Raw genomic sequence first — 20,259 nt, 5'->3', positions numbered from 1 at the left:
TATTGTTCTTACTTCTCCCACTAGGATCGCCAATGACTTGGTTGTATCTATGACAAATCAAAAACAGTTTACAAGAGAATTGGGAGGATGTTCATTTTTGTCACAGACTTCCAGTGTCAATCTTTCATTCGTTTTTTTTTCATATTTGATATCATTTTCCCTTGTTTTCTCTGGAATTATAGGAATTATAATACAAACACTGTTAGTGTATTCATTATCCCTTGGAGGTCTGTTGTTCGTAATATGTCGAATTCAGTCCTGACAAGTTTGGCAGGTTCCAAAATGCATGTTAGCCGATAGTATGATTGTCTGCATTGAAAAACAAAACATAACTGGGGCAAGAGACTTAGATGATCTAAAGACTATGAAAACTGTGTAAATTAGCATTAAGAAATGCTATCAGAATTCTAGAATTTATTGGTAAGCCATTGGAATTTATGCTTAAAAAAATTAATATTGATTCTTCAACTCAATTATCCCTGCTCCTACTCATTACTGTACTCAAATCTTGTCGTCCAACATGAACAGACATAAACTGAATAGTAAGTACAACAATCAATTACCAAGATGATTCCCGGGCTGATAAAAAACCCATGAAAGCTGTTTAAACATCACTTATTTACCTTGGGAAATAAGATAAGAGATGATCTAATACCGATATTCAATGTTTTCGACAATCCTAATCTACGCACCTAGTGAAGACAAAATTAGTCAGATTTCACCTGCAGTGATAGATACAAATTCCTGAATAAGCAGGGGCTTTTTACTTCAGCAAGATATATTTCATGATTTGCCAACAAAAGTAGCTAAAAACAATATCACAGATTTGATTAAATACGTATCAAAGGAACACTTTGCTTCTAGTCCTCAAATGGCGTGATTTTCTCCTTTTTTACGGCACCTATATGCATCTCTGCTCTCTCCTCACTAAACTCTGTGTTTCTGATCTCTACTGCTATCACAAACAGCTTCGAAACGACCTAACTGTCAGTTCCACTTTTCTCTCCATTGTGTTCCTCTCCACTATATAAGACAATCTTTAATTACTATGTTTTAAACAAATGCCTTTTATTTAGCAAGATCTAGAATACCTCCTGTATTAAGAAACTAGCAAGAAAGTCATCATCTACTGTTCTAAGTATCCCTCTTGAGCCAGATTAATACATACGGTCATGACAGTAGGCGGGTATGGTTTGCGGCGACCTTCACCATTTTACGTCAATACATTAAGAAAGGCAATGGATCTATCCTCGATAAGCCTTTCATGAAAGGGTTCCCGATTCTATTTTCCGGCCATTCTTGTATATAATATACAAGACGATAGTTCTATCAACTATATGTATAATAAAGTCATTCGATTTACCTTTCTATTATTTCTTATAAACAGTAAATGGTATTAAGTCATAACCACACACTGAGATCTAAATCTATAAAAGATTCACTGACCTCCTATGAACCACAGTCTGGACCTTCATTAATCTTCTTCTTTTCTTTCTCTTCTTCTTCTTCTTCTTCTTATTCTTATTCTCCTTCTTCTTCTTCTTCTTCTTCTTCTTCTTCTTCTTCTTCTTCTTCTTCTTCTTCTTCTTCTTCTTCTTCTTCTTCTCCTTCTTTTCCTTTGGCTTTTCTCTTTTTCTCAGAATCCGTGCATAATTTCCTTTCCCTTCTTTTCAAAAATGATAATCCTTGTGGTTTTGCTCCATCAGCTATGTTCTTCAGTCATCCCACGATAGTGATATTTTTTCCTCAACCTGTAAACCTCTTCACTCTTTAGGCCAAAGAATCCACTGAAATTACTTCCCATCCTCTTCCTCAGATTCTTTTTTTTTTTCTCACACAGAACATACTTCCTCTTTTAATTTGGACCTATATATCATACATTATCCAATAACCTGAATTTTTCCTACATTGCAGAAAGGAAAATTCCATCTAAATTCTTAAATTTCTACTTGTTTCTGACTATCAGGTATCAAAACAATGACAATAATCATCACTATACGGAAATCATTTAATGTATAACCATATCTTTTACTCCATCTTGGATACCCATATAGTAAACATCACAAAATCTTAGCCTCCCACAATCTTGGGATTTTGTGTCGATGCCACAGTTATTTTCTTCTGAGAAAGTGTTCCATAAGTAAAGAGGGTTCATTAGCTGCCAATGGGGCAAGCAATCATGTTATACAATCTCTCAAAAGGAGAATTTTACTTCCGCTGTAAGCAAAAGCAGGCAGAGTACAGTGCACATATATATATATATATATATATATATATATATATATATATATATATATATATATATATATATATATATATATATATATATATATGTGTGTGTGTGTGTGTGTGTGTGTGTGTGTGTGTGTGTGTGTGTGTGAGTGTGTTTGAGTGTGCGTGCTATAAGTCGCAGTAATTATGGCTCGCACAGATGACCTTTTCGAATAAACATATATTTCTAACTTTTCCTAAATAAAAAAAAGCTTGACATTTCAAAATAACTTTCCGAAGTATTCAAATGACCATTCACATGTAAGAGAGCCGCCTTTTATGTACTGCTACAAAGAAGACCAATGGCGCACAACGTCCAGAGAAGACCATAACAATCCTTGTTACGAAAAAATACATAATTAGGGTCAGACAAAAACTTGTTGTGCATATTTACCTTGAAAAGCAAGTCTGGCAACTAACGTCCATCACACGCTCACTATAAATACTGTCGGTCTTCACGTTGTAGGCATCAGTTCCCACCCCAGCTAAACAACATGCAGTTCGTAAGTACTCAAGCAAGTAGTCACCTTCTTCGAGGCTGTATCATCTTCAGAGAGAAAAAATGAAACATTAAGTGTCGTCCAAGAGATTTTCCCATCCAAAATAGCCGACTTTATCATGCCTCCGTCAACTTAATGATAGAACACGAGAAAATTAAGTCAAATGTGTTTGTTATTCCAGGTGGTTCTCGCTGTGTTGGCCACTGTGGCCGCTGCCGCCCCACAGTACACCGAATCTAAAGACGCTCGCTTCGAAGCCTCCCCCGAAGTGGTGCCAATCCTGAAGGACGACCGTGTCCAGGAGGAGGACGGTACCTACAGTCTCGACGTGGAGACTGGCAATGACATCGTCCTCACTCAGTCTGGCTCTCCCACCGGCCCTGAGGGTGCTGTCGTCAAGGCTGGACAATACTCGTGAGTATTATAATTCAGTTTTGACATCTCGTTCAGGTTAACTTTTCCCCAACTTAATGCATATCTCGAACTCCGCCTGTTTGTGGCTATAACACATGTAATGAGCCACCTTCAGTTAGGCTCTCATTGTAGTAAATCTTGTCGAGGAACTTCCCACTCCAAAGGATTTATTCATTTTGTTATTACTAATTGTAACGCAGGTTCATGGCTGCTTGGAAGTAAATATTAATAATAAGACATTTCTATAGATACGTCTCTCCTGACGGCACTCCTGTTCATGTGACGTTCGTCGCCGATGAGAACGGTTTCCAGCCCCAGTCTGACGTCCTGCCAGTGGCTCCTGCATTCCCCTTCCCGATCCCTGACTTCGTACAAGAGCAGATCGACTTTGCTGCACAGGAAGATGCTGCCCGAGCCCGCGCTGAATCTAACGGTTCTTCTGCCAGATATAATGCTCCTTAGTCACAACGTTGCAGATATATTGTTCCCATAAATCTTGTCGCCTAATATCTGACTGCTGTGTATAGGCCTTTCGACTCTGTGTATGCTTTTGCATTTCTCTGTATTTATGTATGGCAAGCATAGTAAAATGCAATAAAAAGTGTAAAGAATATTGTTCTTACTTATAGACTTCCAGTGTCAATCATTTCATTCGCTTTTTTATATTTGATATCATTTTGCCTTGTTTTCTCTAAGAATATAATCCAAACACTGTGAGTATTATTGATTATCACTTGTAGGTCTGGGGTTTGTAATATGTTGAGTTCAGTCCTGGCAAGTTTGGCAGGTTTCAAATCGTAAAGACAGTTAATAGTATGACTGCTTAGTGTTGAAAAATAAAACATAGCTGAGGAAAGAGACATATGTGATGTAAAGCCATGCAAACTGTGTAAAACAGCAGAAAGAAGTGCTGACAGATTTTTAGAAATCATGGGTAAGGCAATTGGGTTTTTGTCGAAGAAGCTAATATTGACCCTTCAACTAAATGATTCCTGCTCACAGGAAACAAATCTTGTCGCCCAACATAAACAGACATACACAGAATAGAGAGTACAATAACCAGTTACCAAGATGATTACCGAACTGATGAACAAACCTATGAAAGCTGTCTAAACATCATCATTCATATACCTTGGGAAACAAGTTAAGAGATGATCTAATACCGATATTCAGTGGCTTCGACAATCCTGATCTACGCACCTAGTGAAGACTAGATCAGTCTGATTTCATCTGCAATAATTGATGCAAACTCTTGAATAAGCTGGGTTCATTGTTCAGCAGGATATGATATTCAGGCGATAGTTCTACCAAATATGTGAATAGTACAGTCAGTGTAATTATCTTTCTCATATCTCCTAAACAACACTCATCGGTATTAAATCATAACTACACACTGAAATCTAAATCTATAAACAGTGTGCTGACCTATCATAATCCGCCGTCTGGAACTTCTTTTCTTTCTCTTTTTTTTTTTTCTTCGTCTTCGTCTTCTTTGGCTTTTTTGGTTCTCTTAGATTAAAATGTATACTTCTTCTTCGTTGGGGTCAGCAGCCTACAGATATATATATATATATATATATATATATATATATATATATATATATATATATATATATATATATATATATATATATATATATATATATATATATATATATATATATATATATATATATATATATGTACGTGTATCCCTGGGGATAGGGGAGAAAGAATACTTCCCACGTATTCCCTGCGTGTCGTAGAAGGCGACTAAAAGGGAAGGGAGCGGGTGGCTGGAAATCCTCCCCTCTCGTTTTTTTTTTTTAATTTTCCAAAAGAAGGAACAGAGAAGGGGGCCAGGTGAGGATATTCCCTCTAAGGCCCAGTCCTCTGTTGATAACGCTACCTCGCTAATGCGGGAAATGGCGAATAGTACGAAAAAAGAAAAGAAAGAATATGTACGTGTAGTGACATTGATAATCTCAGCGTGGAAAACGAGCTGATGGCACTTTTAGCTAAGAACCGGTTTAGAAATGCATTGCAACTCATCTAGTTTTTATATGTCTGTTCCCTGAGGCAGTGTGATGAACAGTGTACCATCCTACCTACTTAATAAACATCGTGGTACAGAACAGGTACCATTTATGTAATAGTATAGAGAACGGTATACATATGTGTATATATATATATATATATATATATATATATATATATATATATATATATATATATATATATATATATGTGTGTGTGTGTGTGTGTGTGTGTGTGTGTGTGTGCAAGTAATCAATCAGAAAATATGATAAAACATGGTTTTCGAAATATAGTAATTCAACCGAACTTGAGTTTAATCAATAACCGCATTCATTCGAAGGGGAAAAGAAGAGTAAAACTACACCATCTTCATATCAGTAGTGGATCTACGAGTGCCGTTAACAAACAGGTATCAGTCCACGATACTAGAAGACCTTGAAATCTACGGTATTGTCCCATCCTGCCTCGAGGAGGAAAAAGATGATTTTAAGGATCATCTCTGGTTGAGTCAGTGATGAAAAATGTGTCTTACGAATCTAATATACCTGGGTGATTCCTATGGTCCCGTAAGGAATTTTTAACTCGTTTGAAGAAAATCACGCCAACTGAAATAAGGTCTAAGTTCCTTGTCTAGATAGACCGATCGCTCTGCAGCTTTAGCTACAGCTTATCTCTCATTCAACAATACTGCGAATATAAACGCAACGAAAAAAAGAAAAATATCTTCCTCCTCTACAACAAGAATATTGTCACAAAATCAACAGGACATCCAACACTACTAAGCTTTTGTTTTCTTGCCAGTTTCAATTTACTTAGACTTTCGACCGGTTTTGCATGGGAAGTCGTCTCCCTCTCTCTCCTCGATTCACTTCATGTCAGGGAGTGGGTGTCTGGTATTATCGTGGATGCCGCATGAAGTATGCGTGGTTACTCTGAGCGGAAATGGTTGTACTTATAGTTTGTGCATACATTATATGCGCGGGTAGTGCCTGTAGTTTAGGTCTGAATGAAGGATGTGTGTGGGGATGTTGATTATAGATCCTGGTATATCTTTAGGTAATGGTATGAATGTTGCTGATGGATGTGAATGTTCGTCGTGGGTGTTGGGTACGGCTCAACGTGGGATGACTGGGTGAGTGGCTGTATGGGTGAAAGTGAGTGGAACGTGTATCTATATGAATAACAAAATCCATTTCCAACCACAGCTTATATGAATAAGTCCAGTGCAAGGCAACTCAGTATATGGTACATGTACAGCGATGCAAAACAATTCTTTTTCCTTATCCTAGATTGACATGAATTCTATCCCAGCCTGTAGATTCGCAGGCCGCAACGACGGCACGTATACAAGACTACTAAAACTCTTTGATGATTCCTCCAGCTCTGCTAACCCTTTCTCTGGGACGACCAACGGTACCTTCTCTCCTCGCCTTTCACTCACGGATGCATCGACCTTTTCTAAATCGGGCAGAAAACCGCAACTGACTTCCTTCCTGCCTCTGCACCACAACCAACAATTCATGTGCATTTAATGTCTAGTTTACGTCATCTCCCGTTTGGTATCATGTTATGTAAGGGATGACGAGACCATCTTCACTGAAGAAGCTTCACCATCGTGTTCAGTATGTGATTTGCTCCAAACGTCTGCAACATCTGAATTTCGAAAGATTCTCAGATTACAAATGAGAAATTATACCAAACTAGATTACTGAATTAATGATAAACCGGCCCGGAAATGAATTATGATAAGCTCTGATGTATACCTTTAAGTAGAATTACCGCAGCTATAGTTTGATGTTACCGAGATGTCGTCCTCCGCTATGCCCCACAGAATCTCTCATACGACCGTAGGCGCGGGGGATTAATGGAAGCTTGGGGTCGCTAGGAGCCTTATCTTTTATGATGTCATCTGCTGAACTTGGCCTTGTAAATCCTCGTCAGGAATTGGAAATATGAAATTTGCTGCTCGTTCTGAGAGGGACCCACTGGGACAAAACCTGCTACTGGCAGTCAGCTGACACATTATCACATTTCGTAGTTACATCAGACAGATGAGCCGAATGCTCATTGTTCAGACCAGTGTTGAGCAACCTGATGCACATCGGTATGAATAACTAAACCCTTCAAGCTGTTCTCAAAAAATGATTCTGTATCCGATATACTTACATGCAGAGATGTGGCACCGTTGCTTATATGGATGAGAGAAGTCCCGCCGGCAGCTGATGGAGTCCCATTCCGTTGCGTGGTAAAACTTCGTGATGAGAATACCGGCGTCAGCGGCATGTTGCTACGGGAAAGGAAGGAATGACAGTGAAGGGAAGGGGAGGCCTATGGACCAAGGGCGTCTCTTCCCGCTGGTCACTGCCGGGAATGCTGTCCAGGGAGAGAGCTCAACACTATATAAGCCCCAGGTACTTTATCTGGAGCACCAGATGCTGGCGACCGCCATCAACATGAAGATCGTAAGTGTCCAGCTATCTGGTGCTAGTGGTGTAGATTGAATGGGGATTTTGATGTATCCTCACACACTCTGAACTACATCGTCTTGGACGAAATTTAGTACTCTTTATCTACTCTTCACCGGCGTAGAATATAGTCAACATGACTTTATAAATTGAGTTATAGAGTGAAAAACATCTTCGCTATTTTCAACTTGGTTTCGTTATAATGGTGCGAAATATACTGATTGATCCGCCACTTTTTTCCACTCAAAGCGTTACATATGATTAGGTGTTTACTTCGTTTTCTTCCGTTGTAATGAAAATCTGTTACTACTCATTCACTTGATATAGCCTAATGCGCTGGTAACCTTGTTACCTCAGGTGATCTTCGCTGCCTTGGCTGCCGTGTCCGTCGCCGCCCCACAGTACGGCTACAAGCCTCCCGAGCCCTTCTACGTCACCCCAGCAGCCTCCAACAGAGCCTTCATCGTCGAGAGTGAAGAGGTGATTCCTATCCTGAGGGACGACCGTATCCACGAGGACGACGGCAGGTACACGGTGGACGTGGAGACTGGCAATGGCATCGTCTTCTCGCAGTCTGGTTCTCCTAGTGGTCCCGAGGGCGCTGTGGTTAAGGCTGGATATTACTCGTAAGTATTATAACTTTAAGAGATGTACTTCTCTCGTAAATGAGTCTTTGTAAGTAGAATAGGAGCTTTTCAATGAAAAATAATGCATGTTTGTGTCTGCGCAGCTACACTGCTCCTGACGGCACTCCTGTCTATCTAAAATTCGTCGCCAACGAGAACGGATACCAGCCCGAGTCTGACCTCCTGCCAGTGGCTCCCGCGTTCCCCCACCCAATCCCTCAGTTCGTGCTGGACCAGATCGCCTTCGCCGCTGAGGAAGACGCCGCCCGCGCCCGTGCTGAGTCAAGGTCCTCAGCTTCCGTACAGGCCCCTCTATTTACATATAGCCAACCTCAGTAGCTGCTGTTGGCTAGCATCTTCACTCTCAGGGCGACCAACTATTGACAGATATCTATTCATTCACTGTGTGTATATGGATTTATGGACCTCTAACTTTGTACACTTGTAAAATATATATTTTTCGAATCTACACTGAAATTGTTTTGCCCCTTTTTTTCTTGAGTCAATTAGATCCGTGACCATCTGTTACTAAGATTAGTTGGAAACTTGAGTGAAAGTGTAGAAGATAAATCTGGAATTCATAATTGATATGAATAATGAGTGTGAAAGTAGAAAATTACTTGAATTCCAAGAACTTGTTACTCATATCTTTGACCTTCAAAAGAGGTTATTGTATGGGACCCATTTCTCATATATTTCCTAAAGAAGAATATATCTGTCAGAAGTGTAGGGAACAAGGGGAACGGGTACCAAATTGGAAATGGCTGGATAAAGAAAATTTTGAGCTATCGAGGCTTGAACATGTAGGAGGGTGAAAAGAGTGTAATGGAAGGGGTGAACTGAATCGTTGTCACTGGAAGAACAGAGTGCAATTTCGTCGAGAAAATTCTCACTCCAAAAGAGTTAATCATTTCCTCGTTATTTATTGTAATGAAGCCTTGAATCTGCAGGAGCCCTGGGGCTATAGAAATGAATCGTATATGTATGAGTATAAATAATGAGAGAGAGAGAGAGAGAGAGAGAGAGAGAGAGAGAGAGAGAGAGAGAGAGAGAGAGAGAGAGAGAGAGAGAGATGGATGAGGAGAGGGATGCGCAATTGAATATCATGAGAGAAAGCCTTAAGGAGTGGCTTGTGGCATTTCTTACAGTCACTGAAGCGGACAGTGTGACCACAACAAACACAGTGCAACAATTTCCCAAGACTTGAAGAAGAGAGGAAATGACTGAATATGTGAAGGGCATATGAGGACAGACCAAGGGCAGGTCAATACTGGGAAATGGGTCTCACTGTAACCTCTCTGCTATTTAAGCTCCGGCTGACGCCTGCAGAGCATCAGTTGCTTCCTACAACTATCAACATGAAGTTCGTAAGTATCTGGTATCCCAGCAGCGTATGGTCACTCGGCGCGTCACCTGCGTCAATTGCATTTGACCTAATTTTTCCTCTGTATTCACTCATTAAACTTCATATTTTCACGTTTTGGTACTTAATATGATTAAGTCTAATTACGGTTTTCCTTTTGATTTGACGAAGAATCGAGGCTGTACATTTCTAAGTTTTTAAGTCCAAGTAAAAAGTATTACAGAGGAAATTACGCATTTTTGTCATTTCTTGTCGTCACCGTTACTACGTCAAGTACTCAGCGCCAACCCGGTATCTCAGGTAATCCTGGTTGCTATGACCTCCATGGCCGTCGCCGCTCCCCAGTATAACCCACCCGAACCCGGACCTACTTCTTACGTCGCCGAACCCGCTGCCTCGAGCAAGACTGCCTCCATCGACTTCATCGATGTGGTGCCTATTGTGATGGACGAACGTGTTCATGAGGAGGATGGAAGATACAGCTTCGATGTGGAAACTGGCAATGGCATCAAGTTGTCTCAGTCCGGTTCCCCCGATGGCCCCGAGGGCGCTGTGGTCAAGGCTGGACAGTACTCGTTAGTTTTTTTGATACATTTTCGTTCGTTTTCCTGTACTGAAAATGTTTAACAATATCGGGATTACTGTACGATGTTGATTCATGTACGGCTTGTGTGTCTACAGGTACACTGCTCCTGATGGCACTCTTGTAGAAGTGAAGTTCGTCGCCGACGAAAACGGCTTCCAGCCTCAGTCTGACCTCCTGCCAGTGGCTCCCGCGTTCCCCCACCCAATCCCTCAGTTCGTGCTGGACCAAATCGCCTTCGCCGCTGAGGAAGACGCCGCCCGCGCCCGTGCTGAGGCTACTGAGGTGAGGGCCTCAGCTTCTATTGCCTCTCCCTCTCTCACCTACGGCAGCCCTTAGTAACGCCTTGTGGATATCAGACATGTGACTCAGATTATCATTAGCCACTTTCATATATTTATTACATTTATTCTATGTAAAGTCTTAACGATGTGGCATACATGTGCAATAAAGAATTCTTGAAACATCATATTTTCTACTCCGGTCTACTTACGAGAAGTATAGAACTGAAACTAAAAATTCAAGCGGTGTACACGTGAATAATGTATAAGGAAAACACAGTAGCAATCCAAGATGTCGTGGGAGATGTAGGCTGAAGTAATTTGATGTGTTTTCTGTAACAAGGACATATTTTCAAAGCCAGTCATCCCAACACATTCAAGACGAATTTGGCACGAAGGTATTCCAGGTATTCCAGTTCTTAAATTCTTTGTTTTACTTATACTTTATCACGCCAGCTTCGACTGGTGGATTCTTGGAGACCATGATTCATAGAATATGTAGGAGACACTGAATCTTTGTGGACTATAACGTTTAAACAAATGAAGCTTTTCAGACGGACACAGTCATGGCATTGTATGTTATTTGGGACTCACTCTTAATATTACACATGGGTAAAGAGTCTCAAGATTGGCCTCTTCAGTTTTTAGCTACACAGTGTGTCGTCTTCCCCCCTCATATTGTTCAGTATATACCAGATCCCGTAATCCGTGTTAGTACTTGTATCTGATTCCTTATATTGACATCCGAGAGCCTGAATCTATATCTTTTTGAAAGGCACATATCTCTTTATAATGTCTTCAACGTTAAGTACAAACAGGACAAAAATATTGAGTACTTCAGTATGTACATGTTCACATGCATGAAAGTATCGCACTAAAGTATCGCACTTCAAAAATCTTCTTGACTTTAGGAGTTTTGTTCGTATGTCTGCGACAGATTATCATTCGTTTATATAAAAAAATATAAGGCACATCTCTCTCTCTCTCTCTCTCTCTCTCTCTCTCTCTCTCTCTCTCTCTCTCTCTCTCTCTCTCTCTCTCTCTCTCTCTTGTGGCTTTTAAGTCTAGGCGATGCTTACCAGAGAGAAAGTTCCGCCCGAGGCCAGACGGACGGACGCACGAGACAGTACTTCTGCTACCTTGCCTCCCGCCCCTCCGTTCTTCGGCAGGTGTGCTAAGGCTACTGTATCTGTTGTATTGGATCTGACCCTTGTTAAGGATATTGTCCGTGGTTAGTTCTTCCCCAAGTACGTAGATCAGCATCTTAACTGTGTGTGACACTAATAACCTTGACTTCTTATACACCAGCAATGCCTTCATTGTGTATCATTCTGGTCACTAAGAACTTCATGGATTACGTGTTGATTCCTCACCCCCTCAGCGTAACACCATAACTTAAAGGCTCTCTCATCACAAGACTCTGAGCTCCAAATGATCTTCATACTCAACTAGAGAACAGGAGATTCCTCATGTCATGGAGACTAATAAAAAAGATTCATATGCATTGCTAAGGTATATTGTGACACCTTCATAGAATGTCTCGCTGGCAGTGAGATTTATGAATGTCTCTGCAATGGGTTATCTTGTCAAGGGCCATGAATATGACTGAAGGTGTCTGAAAGTTATGTATATGATGAATGCTACGAGACGTGCATCAGCTTCATGTGAAAGCTTATGACCCGCTTGTACAGCTTGCTGCAGCGACACTTATCATGAGAATTAACCTCGCGTGTTATTAGCCATTCGGAGTACGTCTGACGCACACAAAGCCCTTCCTCAGCCTCTAAGATGTGCATGATATACGTGTCTTGAAGGTAGCGGGAGCGAGACGAATGCCTCTTTTGTTAATCATTTTAAGAAACTATGCTTTTTTCTTTTGGATGTACGACTAATCATAGATGATTTTTGTTTTCCAAGATACAATACAAAATAGTGTGTGGCTATTTCGTAGACACAGCGTATATTTCGATGGTAACGTTGGGCAGAAATCATACATATCGTCTTATGTTATGAGCCTCATGTTTCTTTTCGTGCCTTTATGCAATATAGACCAAGACAACTGATGAAGGAAAGAGAAAATGTTTCTAATCTTACTCATTTTATGTATTACATCACATCTTTCTCATGCCGTCAAATGTATATATGAAATAGATACATGAATATGTTGGGTGTATGATTTTGAGCAGAAGTTACTGTGCACTGGCGTAGGCCTGGGAGGAACCAGAAGCGGCAGCAGAGGCTTCGTTGCGAGCGCGGGCAGCGTCCTCCTCAGCGGCGAAGGCGATCTGGTCCAGCACGAACTGAGGGATTGGGTGGGGGAACGCGGGAGCCACTGGCAGGTAGTCAGACTGGGGTTGATAGCCGTTCTCATCGGCGACGAACTTCAGCTCGATAAGAGAGCCATCAGGAGCAGTGTAGCTGTGGGATGAGAAGAACATTCATCATCATTTATTGTGTTTGTGGTTAAGGCGTTAGAGGAACGGCTACATTCAGCACTTGGTTTGACATATACAGTTATGGTTTATGCAATACTCACGAGTAACTTCCAGCCTTGACCACGGTGCCTGTGGAACTGACAGGAGAGCCGGACTCAGACAAGATGATGCCGTTTCCAGTCTCCACGTCCACGCTGTACCTGCCATCATCTTCTTGCTCCCGCTCGTCCTTCAGGATGGGCACAACCTCGACGAGGTGATCGTTGCTGGAGGCATCGTAGGTGGGGACTGGCTCTTGGGGTTTGTACTGGGGGGCGGCGACGGCCACGGCAGCCACAGCAACCAGGATCACCTGGGATACAAAGGTGTTTAAGTGACTGTGTAATTCACGGTGCTCGTTCTCCCACGCTCAACCCTCACTCTGCCACCGCCTTCCTTGGAGCAACATCTAAAATGTATTTGATTTGAATGATTCATAAATCATTTATAAGAACTAACAGCTAGAAAAGCATAACCATAGTAAGCCATACGCAAACACACATACGTACCCATGGATATATGGAGACACATACAGTCATACAAAATGCCCAAACGTCAACAATCGAAGTATTTTGAATCAAGCTGCTTGAAGTTTTGACATATATAATCGTACACACATACGTACACATACACTAAAAAACATATGAACACTAAACAAACATGGAAAAACATTAGCGAATAGCACCCACCCACCCACCCACACACACACACACACACACACACACACACACCAATACTCGCTTTTGCACATCCTAGAAAATCGAGGAACTTGATTCCCTTACTCATCTCATTACACACATCAAGCCAACAACAGCATTCGAAGCGCGAGAGATCAATCAGCTCTTGCAACACCCTGGCTCTTATCACTATGACCACAGCAGCGTCTTCAGTACTCACTAGCTTCATACCGGCGGCCGGAGAGAGACTCACACACCCTTTCGCCAAGGGAGTATATATACACGGGAGAAAGGGTGCCCTTGGCGATGACATCCTCACCCTTCTCTCCTGTCATGCTGGTCCTCTATCTTAACTGTGCTTCTTACGTGACGTCTGGTTCCCAACCGTTGAATCCGTCTTCTGTTGATGTTATGTGGTTATAGAGGTAAGGAGGGCTGCTGAGGATTTAGGAAATTTGTATTCCTGTGAAGTCCACCGCTCCTCCCTGTATGATGTCATAGCCGGAGCCGTGTTAAATGATATATATATATATATATATATATATATATATATATATATATATATATATATATATATATATATATGTGTGTGTGTGTGTGTGTGTGTGTGTGTGTGTGTGTGTGTGTGTGTGTGTGTGTGCGTGTGTGTGTGTGTGTGTGTGTATCATTAAAGAATAATTAGGAGACTATATTTCTTTTACGTTCAGAAAGTGTAATTCTCAGGCAATGCATGTGGCATCATCAGGTGGCCAGTTAGCGTGGGGTGCATAATGAGGCGTTGAGGCCGGCACAGGGTGGGAGGCTTGTCTGCAACTGTCCTCCCGCGTGCTCCCTCTTGCTATGCCTTTCATCAGTAGTCTGCTCCTTTGTGTCGACCGCTTGGAAGCAGACCTACCTGGCGGCACTGCCCCTCACATCTCGCATCCATCATCAAGATTTGTTATACTTCAAGCGTGTAGACCTTGCCTTAATGAGGTTCTACACTCAGGCACTTATCTTATGTCTCTCGGCGTACGAGTGTGTTCGGCGGACGAAATCACCTCAAGGGGCGTCTGGCCATTACAGGCGCAACACCTGGCTGAGCAGTGTGTAATGCAACAACGTTTTACAAACCTATTCCATTTGTAAGATCCGTCAGCTGTCGTCATCTGTTCCTCCAAAGAAATACAACTCTTTTGAGATCTGTCGACAACATTTGTCTTTTTGTTATCCGTCATAAGGGATTCAAGTGCTCCTTGAAGGAGTAGAATGTTTACAAAGAAATACAGTATAATCCATTTCGGTAATGTGCATCTATATTTTGAAAAACCATTGATTTTTATGCAAAAAAAGATGCTAGGTGTATTGGGCAAGGTCAATATAATCATATACTCTTTGTTGTTGAAGCAACATGCTGATTATAAATGTACAAATACGATATTTTTTTCCTGATAAGATTAATCGAATGATCGTTCCTGGGCTTAGAATCAATAGGTAAGTTATTCAGATTTATTCGATCATCACACAGAGAAAGACCATCATTCACGTAAATTCTAATATACACCAAAACACATCTGTCTACCTGTATCAGACAAATTCAATACCAAACGTTTTAGTAGATAAGTGAAAGATATATAAGGAAATGGATACCAGGTTCCAGTAACGAGGTACTACTTCAAGACTGAGAAAAACGCTAAAACTTACAGATAAAGAGAAGTTACGTACTAAGAACGTTACTCAAATCAAAACCTTCCTCCTGTAAAATAGAAAAGTACCAACACACTCGCCTCCGAACATCGAGCTGCGGCTCCTGACTTGCACAGCTACACACACAGCATACTAATGAGCCAGGGAGACTTGTGCCGTGAAATCCTAAACCAGTGAAAATCAAAATCTTAACTCAGGGCTACTTAGATCATGACACGTGTCAGGTACTGCAGTACCATCTTAGTATCCAGTTCAGTGTACACGTAGTCTCGTTGTAAATGTAGACTTTGTGGTCCTACGGTTCATATAATAGTGTGATGAGAGTACCAGAATAAAAAAATGTCGTGACTGTACAACCGTCGAGAGTCGGTGTACTATGTGCGAGGAGCAGGAGGTGTCCAGGTAATCAATATCCAGCGACGCTAATCTCTACCAACGGTAAAAGAAAATACATTATTTTTTCTCAGCGACCACCACTGTGCGACATCGTAAAGGTAGCGACCACCACTATGCGACGTCGTAAAGGTAGCGACCACCACTGTGCGACGTCGTAAAGAAACAATATCCTGCAGGAACAATGTCCCAGATTCAATTAAGCTAATCATCTAATTCATATGCAGGTGAGACAATAAGGCCTTATCATAACTAATAAGAATATCTTTAACATATTGTGCGATGATACGCATTTGTAGGACAAAATATACCGAGATAGAAAATGGATATATGAATTGTCTTTTGGAATGATTTTCCTCTGTTTAAAGACAACGCAGCAACACTAATATTTGAATCAGTTCTGCAGCTTCTTGTAATAATAATGATAATGCTGTGCAGTTGGTTAGTTTGACCTATGCAGACTCCCACCACAGATGGAGCCAGCAGTTACACTTCCCTCAGGGAACCTGGGGGGAGGTTGGCAGAAGGCCACCCCAAAAGCGGAGATAATTAGTGCAGAATTATCCATGCTACATCAATTTTCTGTTCTAGGTTCGCACTGCCTTAAAAACAGAGTAGGTAAGACTCGTCTGGAAGGAGCGCTCTGAGGGCAAGCCTGCATCCCCCATCACTTTCTTCTTCTTCTTCTTCTTCTTCTTCTTCTTCTTCTTCTTCTTCTTCTTCTTCTTCTTCTTTAACTGTTTTTTCCTGTAGCCCCAGAATGGCAACACACGCAGCCAGCGCTGCCTGGGCGAAATAACAGCTGAGCAACAGACAGAGGGAAGACTCTAAGCGTTTAAGAGAGTGAGATATATAGGTTCAAATATTTCGGAGACAGAAGTAAGAACAATATGGTGGTAGTTGGATGGGTGGTATCAGTGCGTGCGTCTGAGACGAAAGGACAGTGTGTGTTCTTAGCAGAGATGAGATAACCTACCAAGGAAAAGAGGAGATAAGGTTATACTGAAGCAGCTACTGGACATGATTTTAGGTCAGGGGCAGAAATATCTACCGTTAGAAGACGTCAAATCAGAACATATCCTTGCAATAAGGGTACGCCTGACTACGAATAACAACTTGCAAGCATGCCGCTCAGATATCAAAAGTAGTGGGGCGAAATACCAGCCACAGGATTAGCTTAAGCAATGCCGACTACAAACTGTGAGATCTACAATATCCAGCCAGAAATAAATGAGGAAAAGGCTATTTGTAATGATTTAACAAGACCAAAAAATATTCTGCTTCTTTTTCCAAGAATGAGGTGATATTTACTGTCAATGATAGATAGAAAGGTTTCAAATCAGATTACATCGTTCTGTGTTGCTCTGTCTTTTCATAAATCATTTTCAAGATGTGTTCAGCCATGTTCCTTTCATACTTTGAGAAACCACTCCTGGGCTCGATACACATGAAATAGAGTATTTATGAAGACAACTACAATGGGAGACATAGAGAGCTTATGATGCAACATAATATATTATCATATTTCACAGGTACACCAATCCATACATACATTACATAAGCAATAAATAAGTACAGGTCATTTGAGATCTTTAGAGTCGAGCAACTGCTGTTAAGGATTCCTGTAGGTTGGGTATGGGGCAGGAGCAGAGGCCGAGGCCCTCACATCAGCGGCCTCGGAACGGGCGCGGGCGGCGTCTTCCTCAGCGGCGAAGGCGATCTGGTCCAGCACGAACTGAGGGATTGGGTGGGGGAACGCGGGAGCCACTGGCAGGAGGTCAGACTGAGGCTGGTAGCCGTTTGCGTCGGCGACGAACTTCATTTCTACAAAAGTGCCATCAGGAGCGGTATACCTGAGGAGAGAGTATACTGAGTATGACATACCATACTTTAGTGCTATCAGATCAAGAATCTAATCTGTTAACAATTACTCACGAGTATTGTCCAGCCTTGACCACAGAGCCGTCGGGACCAGTGGGAGAGCCAGACTGAGACAGGACGATGCCATCGCCAGTCTCCACGTCCACCGTGTACCTGCCGTCCACTTCGAAAACACGGTCGTCCCTCAGGATGGGTACCATCTCCTTTGCGACGTCGGAGGCAGATCTGCCGGAGGCGACAGGGGCACCATATGCAGATCTTGGTTCAGAGTGAGTGAACTGTTTGTCAGCAATGGTTACGGCGGCCACAGCAGCAAGGATAACCTGAGGGTAATATGGTGATATCTGAGTTTTCTTCATATTTCTGGTTTATTCAGGACCAGAAATATGAGTCCATTTTGCTTACCAATGATCTATATCATGAGTAAGGCTCCTTAACTTAATGATTGCATGTAACAGCATATTTTGTTAGTGGTAAACAGCAACATATCATTGGTCCTTTTCAGGATGTTTGTGACAGAGAGATCGGAACCGTAGAGTTTAGTGGAGAAACGCCGGTAAATTTCACTTGTGCACAGAAAATATCAGCCCTGGATTTGAAATGGAGTGTTGGTGAAGCGTATCCCTAAGCGCATCTACAATATTGCTTATTACTTAGAGGTGAATCATTCCACATGTTGATAAAAATACTCTGCTTCAGTCGAATCAAAACGTTTGTCTACATATGTGATTTTTGTAACGAGATGATTCATGACGTGAGATCCATAAAACTCCTCAAACTTCCAACATCACTCGGTATATTACGGTATGTATGAAGGAGTTAGATAGTAAAATACAAATAATATATTTCATTCAACAAATGAAAAATCTGTATTGATCAGCACCTAACAATTTGTCACTAAGTGTTCACAGTGTTTAATACGACTAAATCCGTATTCAAAAGCCAAAACACTTCATAAGGTGTTACTGAACACCAAGAGGGACCAGCGTGTCTTCAGGTCCACTGAGCCAAATGCCTTGGTCACTTACGAACTTCATGTTGGTGGTTGTGCTTCTCAACTGATGCTCAAGAGGGTTATGCTTGCGGTTTATATAGTGGTGGCTGCTACTCGACCCTTCCCTTGTGCTGACCCGCAAGGAAGAGGCGCCCTTGGACCATCCAGACCCGCCCTATGCTAGTGCTTCGTCATTCATGTCACTTGCTCTCCGAAAACACTTGCGATTTTTGTACTCCTTTACTCTCTCTCTCTCTCTCTCTCTCTCTCTCTCTCTCTCTCTCTCTCTCTCTCTCTCTCTCTCTCTCTCTCTCTCTCTCTCTCTCTCTCTTACAAAGCATTATCATCATTAATGATCAGGGCATTATCCCCATGCACTGCACGTGACCAGCGATCGTACATGTCAATATTTGCACACTGATCATGTTTCAGTGAACCTTAGCTTAAGTAAAAGTTCACCTACATTGCTGAACAAAGGACATTCAAAACTCATTATCGCTTAATCTAACCGCGATTGAAATAGAATATGACAGGAGAATAACGAGGAAATAATGAAATCACTTCGAAGAGAACAGCGAGGGAATCAGGACAGAATAATACAATTCACGAAATAGAATCGAAAAGTGCTATTTTAGAATGTAAACAAGTTGATCTGGTACCGGTTGTTACTGTTGTGTCTCCAGTTTGTCTAATCTTGCTGGTCAGCAGTTTGAACTGCTCTGGTAACAGCTCTTGCTATTTCGTCTGCATGTTATCTACCTGCTTCCTGTTTTACAGTTTCGATCGCCCTTTTTCTGTTCATAGTTTCTGTTCCATTCTGTAGTTCATGAGTTTCCATAGCACTGGTTGTAACTATTGCAATATGTCTTCTTTTGCGTTGGTTTCTTAAAGACTTTGTTTTCTTAAGAGCGATCAACAAAATAGTTGAGAAGAGAGTTATTAGTGTTGAGAGATAATCATAATGACAAAAGTCTGAATGGTATTTGGGGTAAGTTAATCATCATAATGATAAGGAGTGTTTACATGTCTGTCTTTGAACTCTACATTATTTGGGAAGTTAACAAAACACTTGTTTTTCTTTATGGTTTTCCGCTTGCTTACATCATTATTAAGATGCACAGGCACATGCGCAAGCGCTTATGCACTTCGGTTTGTATACCATACACAACACTTCAAGGAGACTTTGATCATTTCTAGGTTCAAGATTCAACACCCGAGAGTTCACATTGTATGAATGCCAGATTTTCAGGTCTATAGGTTCCTTCCCCTTAGAGCTAAAACTCGTAAACACAAGACAGCCACGGTCTTATATCATCACAGATGTATAGCAGTTATCGTAATTTGCTGAGATTATTGTCTCATATCCGTAGACTTTTCTCAGCCACACGCCTTACCAATGTCCTCGGTCACTGCGCCAAGGTTTTCGTCTGCGATAACTTACTTGTTTTAAGCAAAATCAACAACTCAGAACTCTAAGCCCATTCTAGTTTCTGTAGTTATTGTATGCATTCCATACACAAAACTTCAATGAGACTTTAATTATTTCTAGATTCAACATCTAGCTTTGATATTTGACTGAGATGTCTGTACCGTAAGTAATTCTTGAGAATGAGACGAGAGAAATGAAGACGTGTG

At 41.4% G+C, this 20,259-nt stretch overlaps 5 protein-coding genes across 6 annotated transcripts in view; 3 read left to right on the top strand and 2 right to left on the bottom strand.

Moving 5' to 3' along the window:
* The first annotated feature begins 2,701 nt into the window (after positions 1-2,701).
* LOC139747718 (cuticle protein AMP1A-like) lies at positions 2,702-3,796 on the top strand. The gene is made up of 3 exons (XM_071660325.1): positions 2,702-2,774; positions 2,953-3,185; positions 3,434-3,796. The coding sequence occupies exons 1-3, from the start codon at positions 2,766-2,768 to the stop codon at positions 3,645-3,647; spliced, it is 456 nt and encodes a 151-aa protein (XP_071516426.1). The 5' UTR covers positions 2,702-2,765; the 3' UTR covers positions 3,648-3,796.
* Positions 3,797-7,579: 3,783 nt separating this feature from the next.
* Positions 7,580-8,761, top strand: LOC139747525 (cuticle protein AMP1A-like). Its single transcript, XM_071659927.1, has 3 exons — positions 7,580-7,663; positions 8,024-8,292; positions 8,397-8,761. Exons 1-3 carry the CDS (start codon positions 7,634-7,636, stop codon positions 8,629-8,631), a joined length of 534 nt encoding a protein of 177 aa, XP_071516028.1. The 5' UTR covers positions 7,580-7,633; the 3' UTR covers positions 8,632-8,761.
* Positions 8,762-9,621: 860 nt separating this feature from the next.
* LOC139747526 (cuticle protein AMP1A-like) lies at positions 9,622-10,702 on the top strand. Its single transcript, XM_071659928.1, has 3 exons — positions 9,622-9,659; positions 9,956-10,230; positions 10,337-10,702. Exons 1-3 carry the CDS (start codon positions 9,651-9,653, stop codon positions 10,575-10,577), a joined length of 525 nt encoding a protein of 174 aa, XP_071516029.1. The 5' UTR covers positions 9,622-9,650; the 3' UTR covers positions 10,578-10,702.
* A 1,898-nt stretch (positions 10,703-12,600) lies between these two features.
* The window catches only part of LOC139747524 (cuticle protein AMP1A-like), a 126,296-nt gene continuing 118,637 nt past the window's right edge, over positions 12,601-20,259 (bottom strand). The window contains exons 1-3 of one of the 2 annotated variants that reach the window (XM_071659924.1): positions 13,891-14,028; positions 13,056-13,306; positions 12,601-12,937 (exon numbers count right to left, since the gene is read on the bottom strand). In XM_071659924.1, the coding sequence (XP_071516025.1) occupies positions 12,709-12,937; positions 13,056-13,306; positions 13,891-13,983 (573 nt within the window). In that variant the 5' untranslated portion in view covers positions 13,984-14,028 and the 3' untranslated portion in view covers positions 12,601-12,708. Of the gene's footprint in view, positions 12,938-13,055; positions 13,307-13,890; positions 14,029-20,259 lie in introns of those variants that run through there. The other variant, XM_071659926.1, reaches the window with a different exon arrangement.
* Positions 17,224-18,689, bottom strand: LOC139747527 (cuticle protein AMP1A-like). The gene is made up of 3 exons (XM_071659930.1): positions 18,659-18,689; positions 17,685-17,953; positions 17,224-17,602 (listed from the first exon to the last, which is right to left on the bottom strand). The coding sequence occupies exons 1-3, from the start codon at positions 18,665-18,667 to the stop codon at positions 17,362-17,364; spliced, it is 519 nt and encodes a 172-aa protein (XP_071516031.1). The 5' UTR covers positions 18,668-18,689; the 3' UTR covers positions 17,224-17,361.

The sequence above is a fragment of the Panulirus ornatus genome, chromosome 69 (assembly GCF_036320965.1).
Source record: "Panulirus ornatus isolate Po-2019 chromosome 69, ASM3632096v1, whole genome shotgun sequence".
NCBI classification, from domain to species: Eukaryota; Metazoa; Arthropoda; class Malacostraca; order Decapoda; family Palinuridae; genus Panulirus; species Panulirus ornatus.
This window is presented reverse-complemented; position numbering and strand designations above follow the sequence as displayed.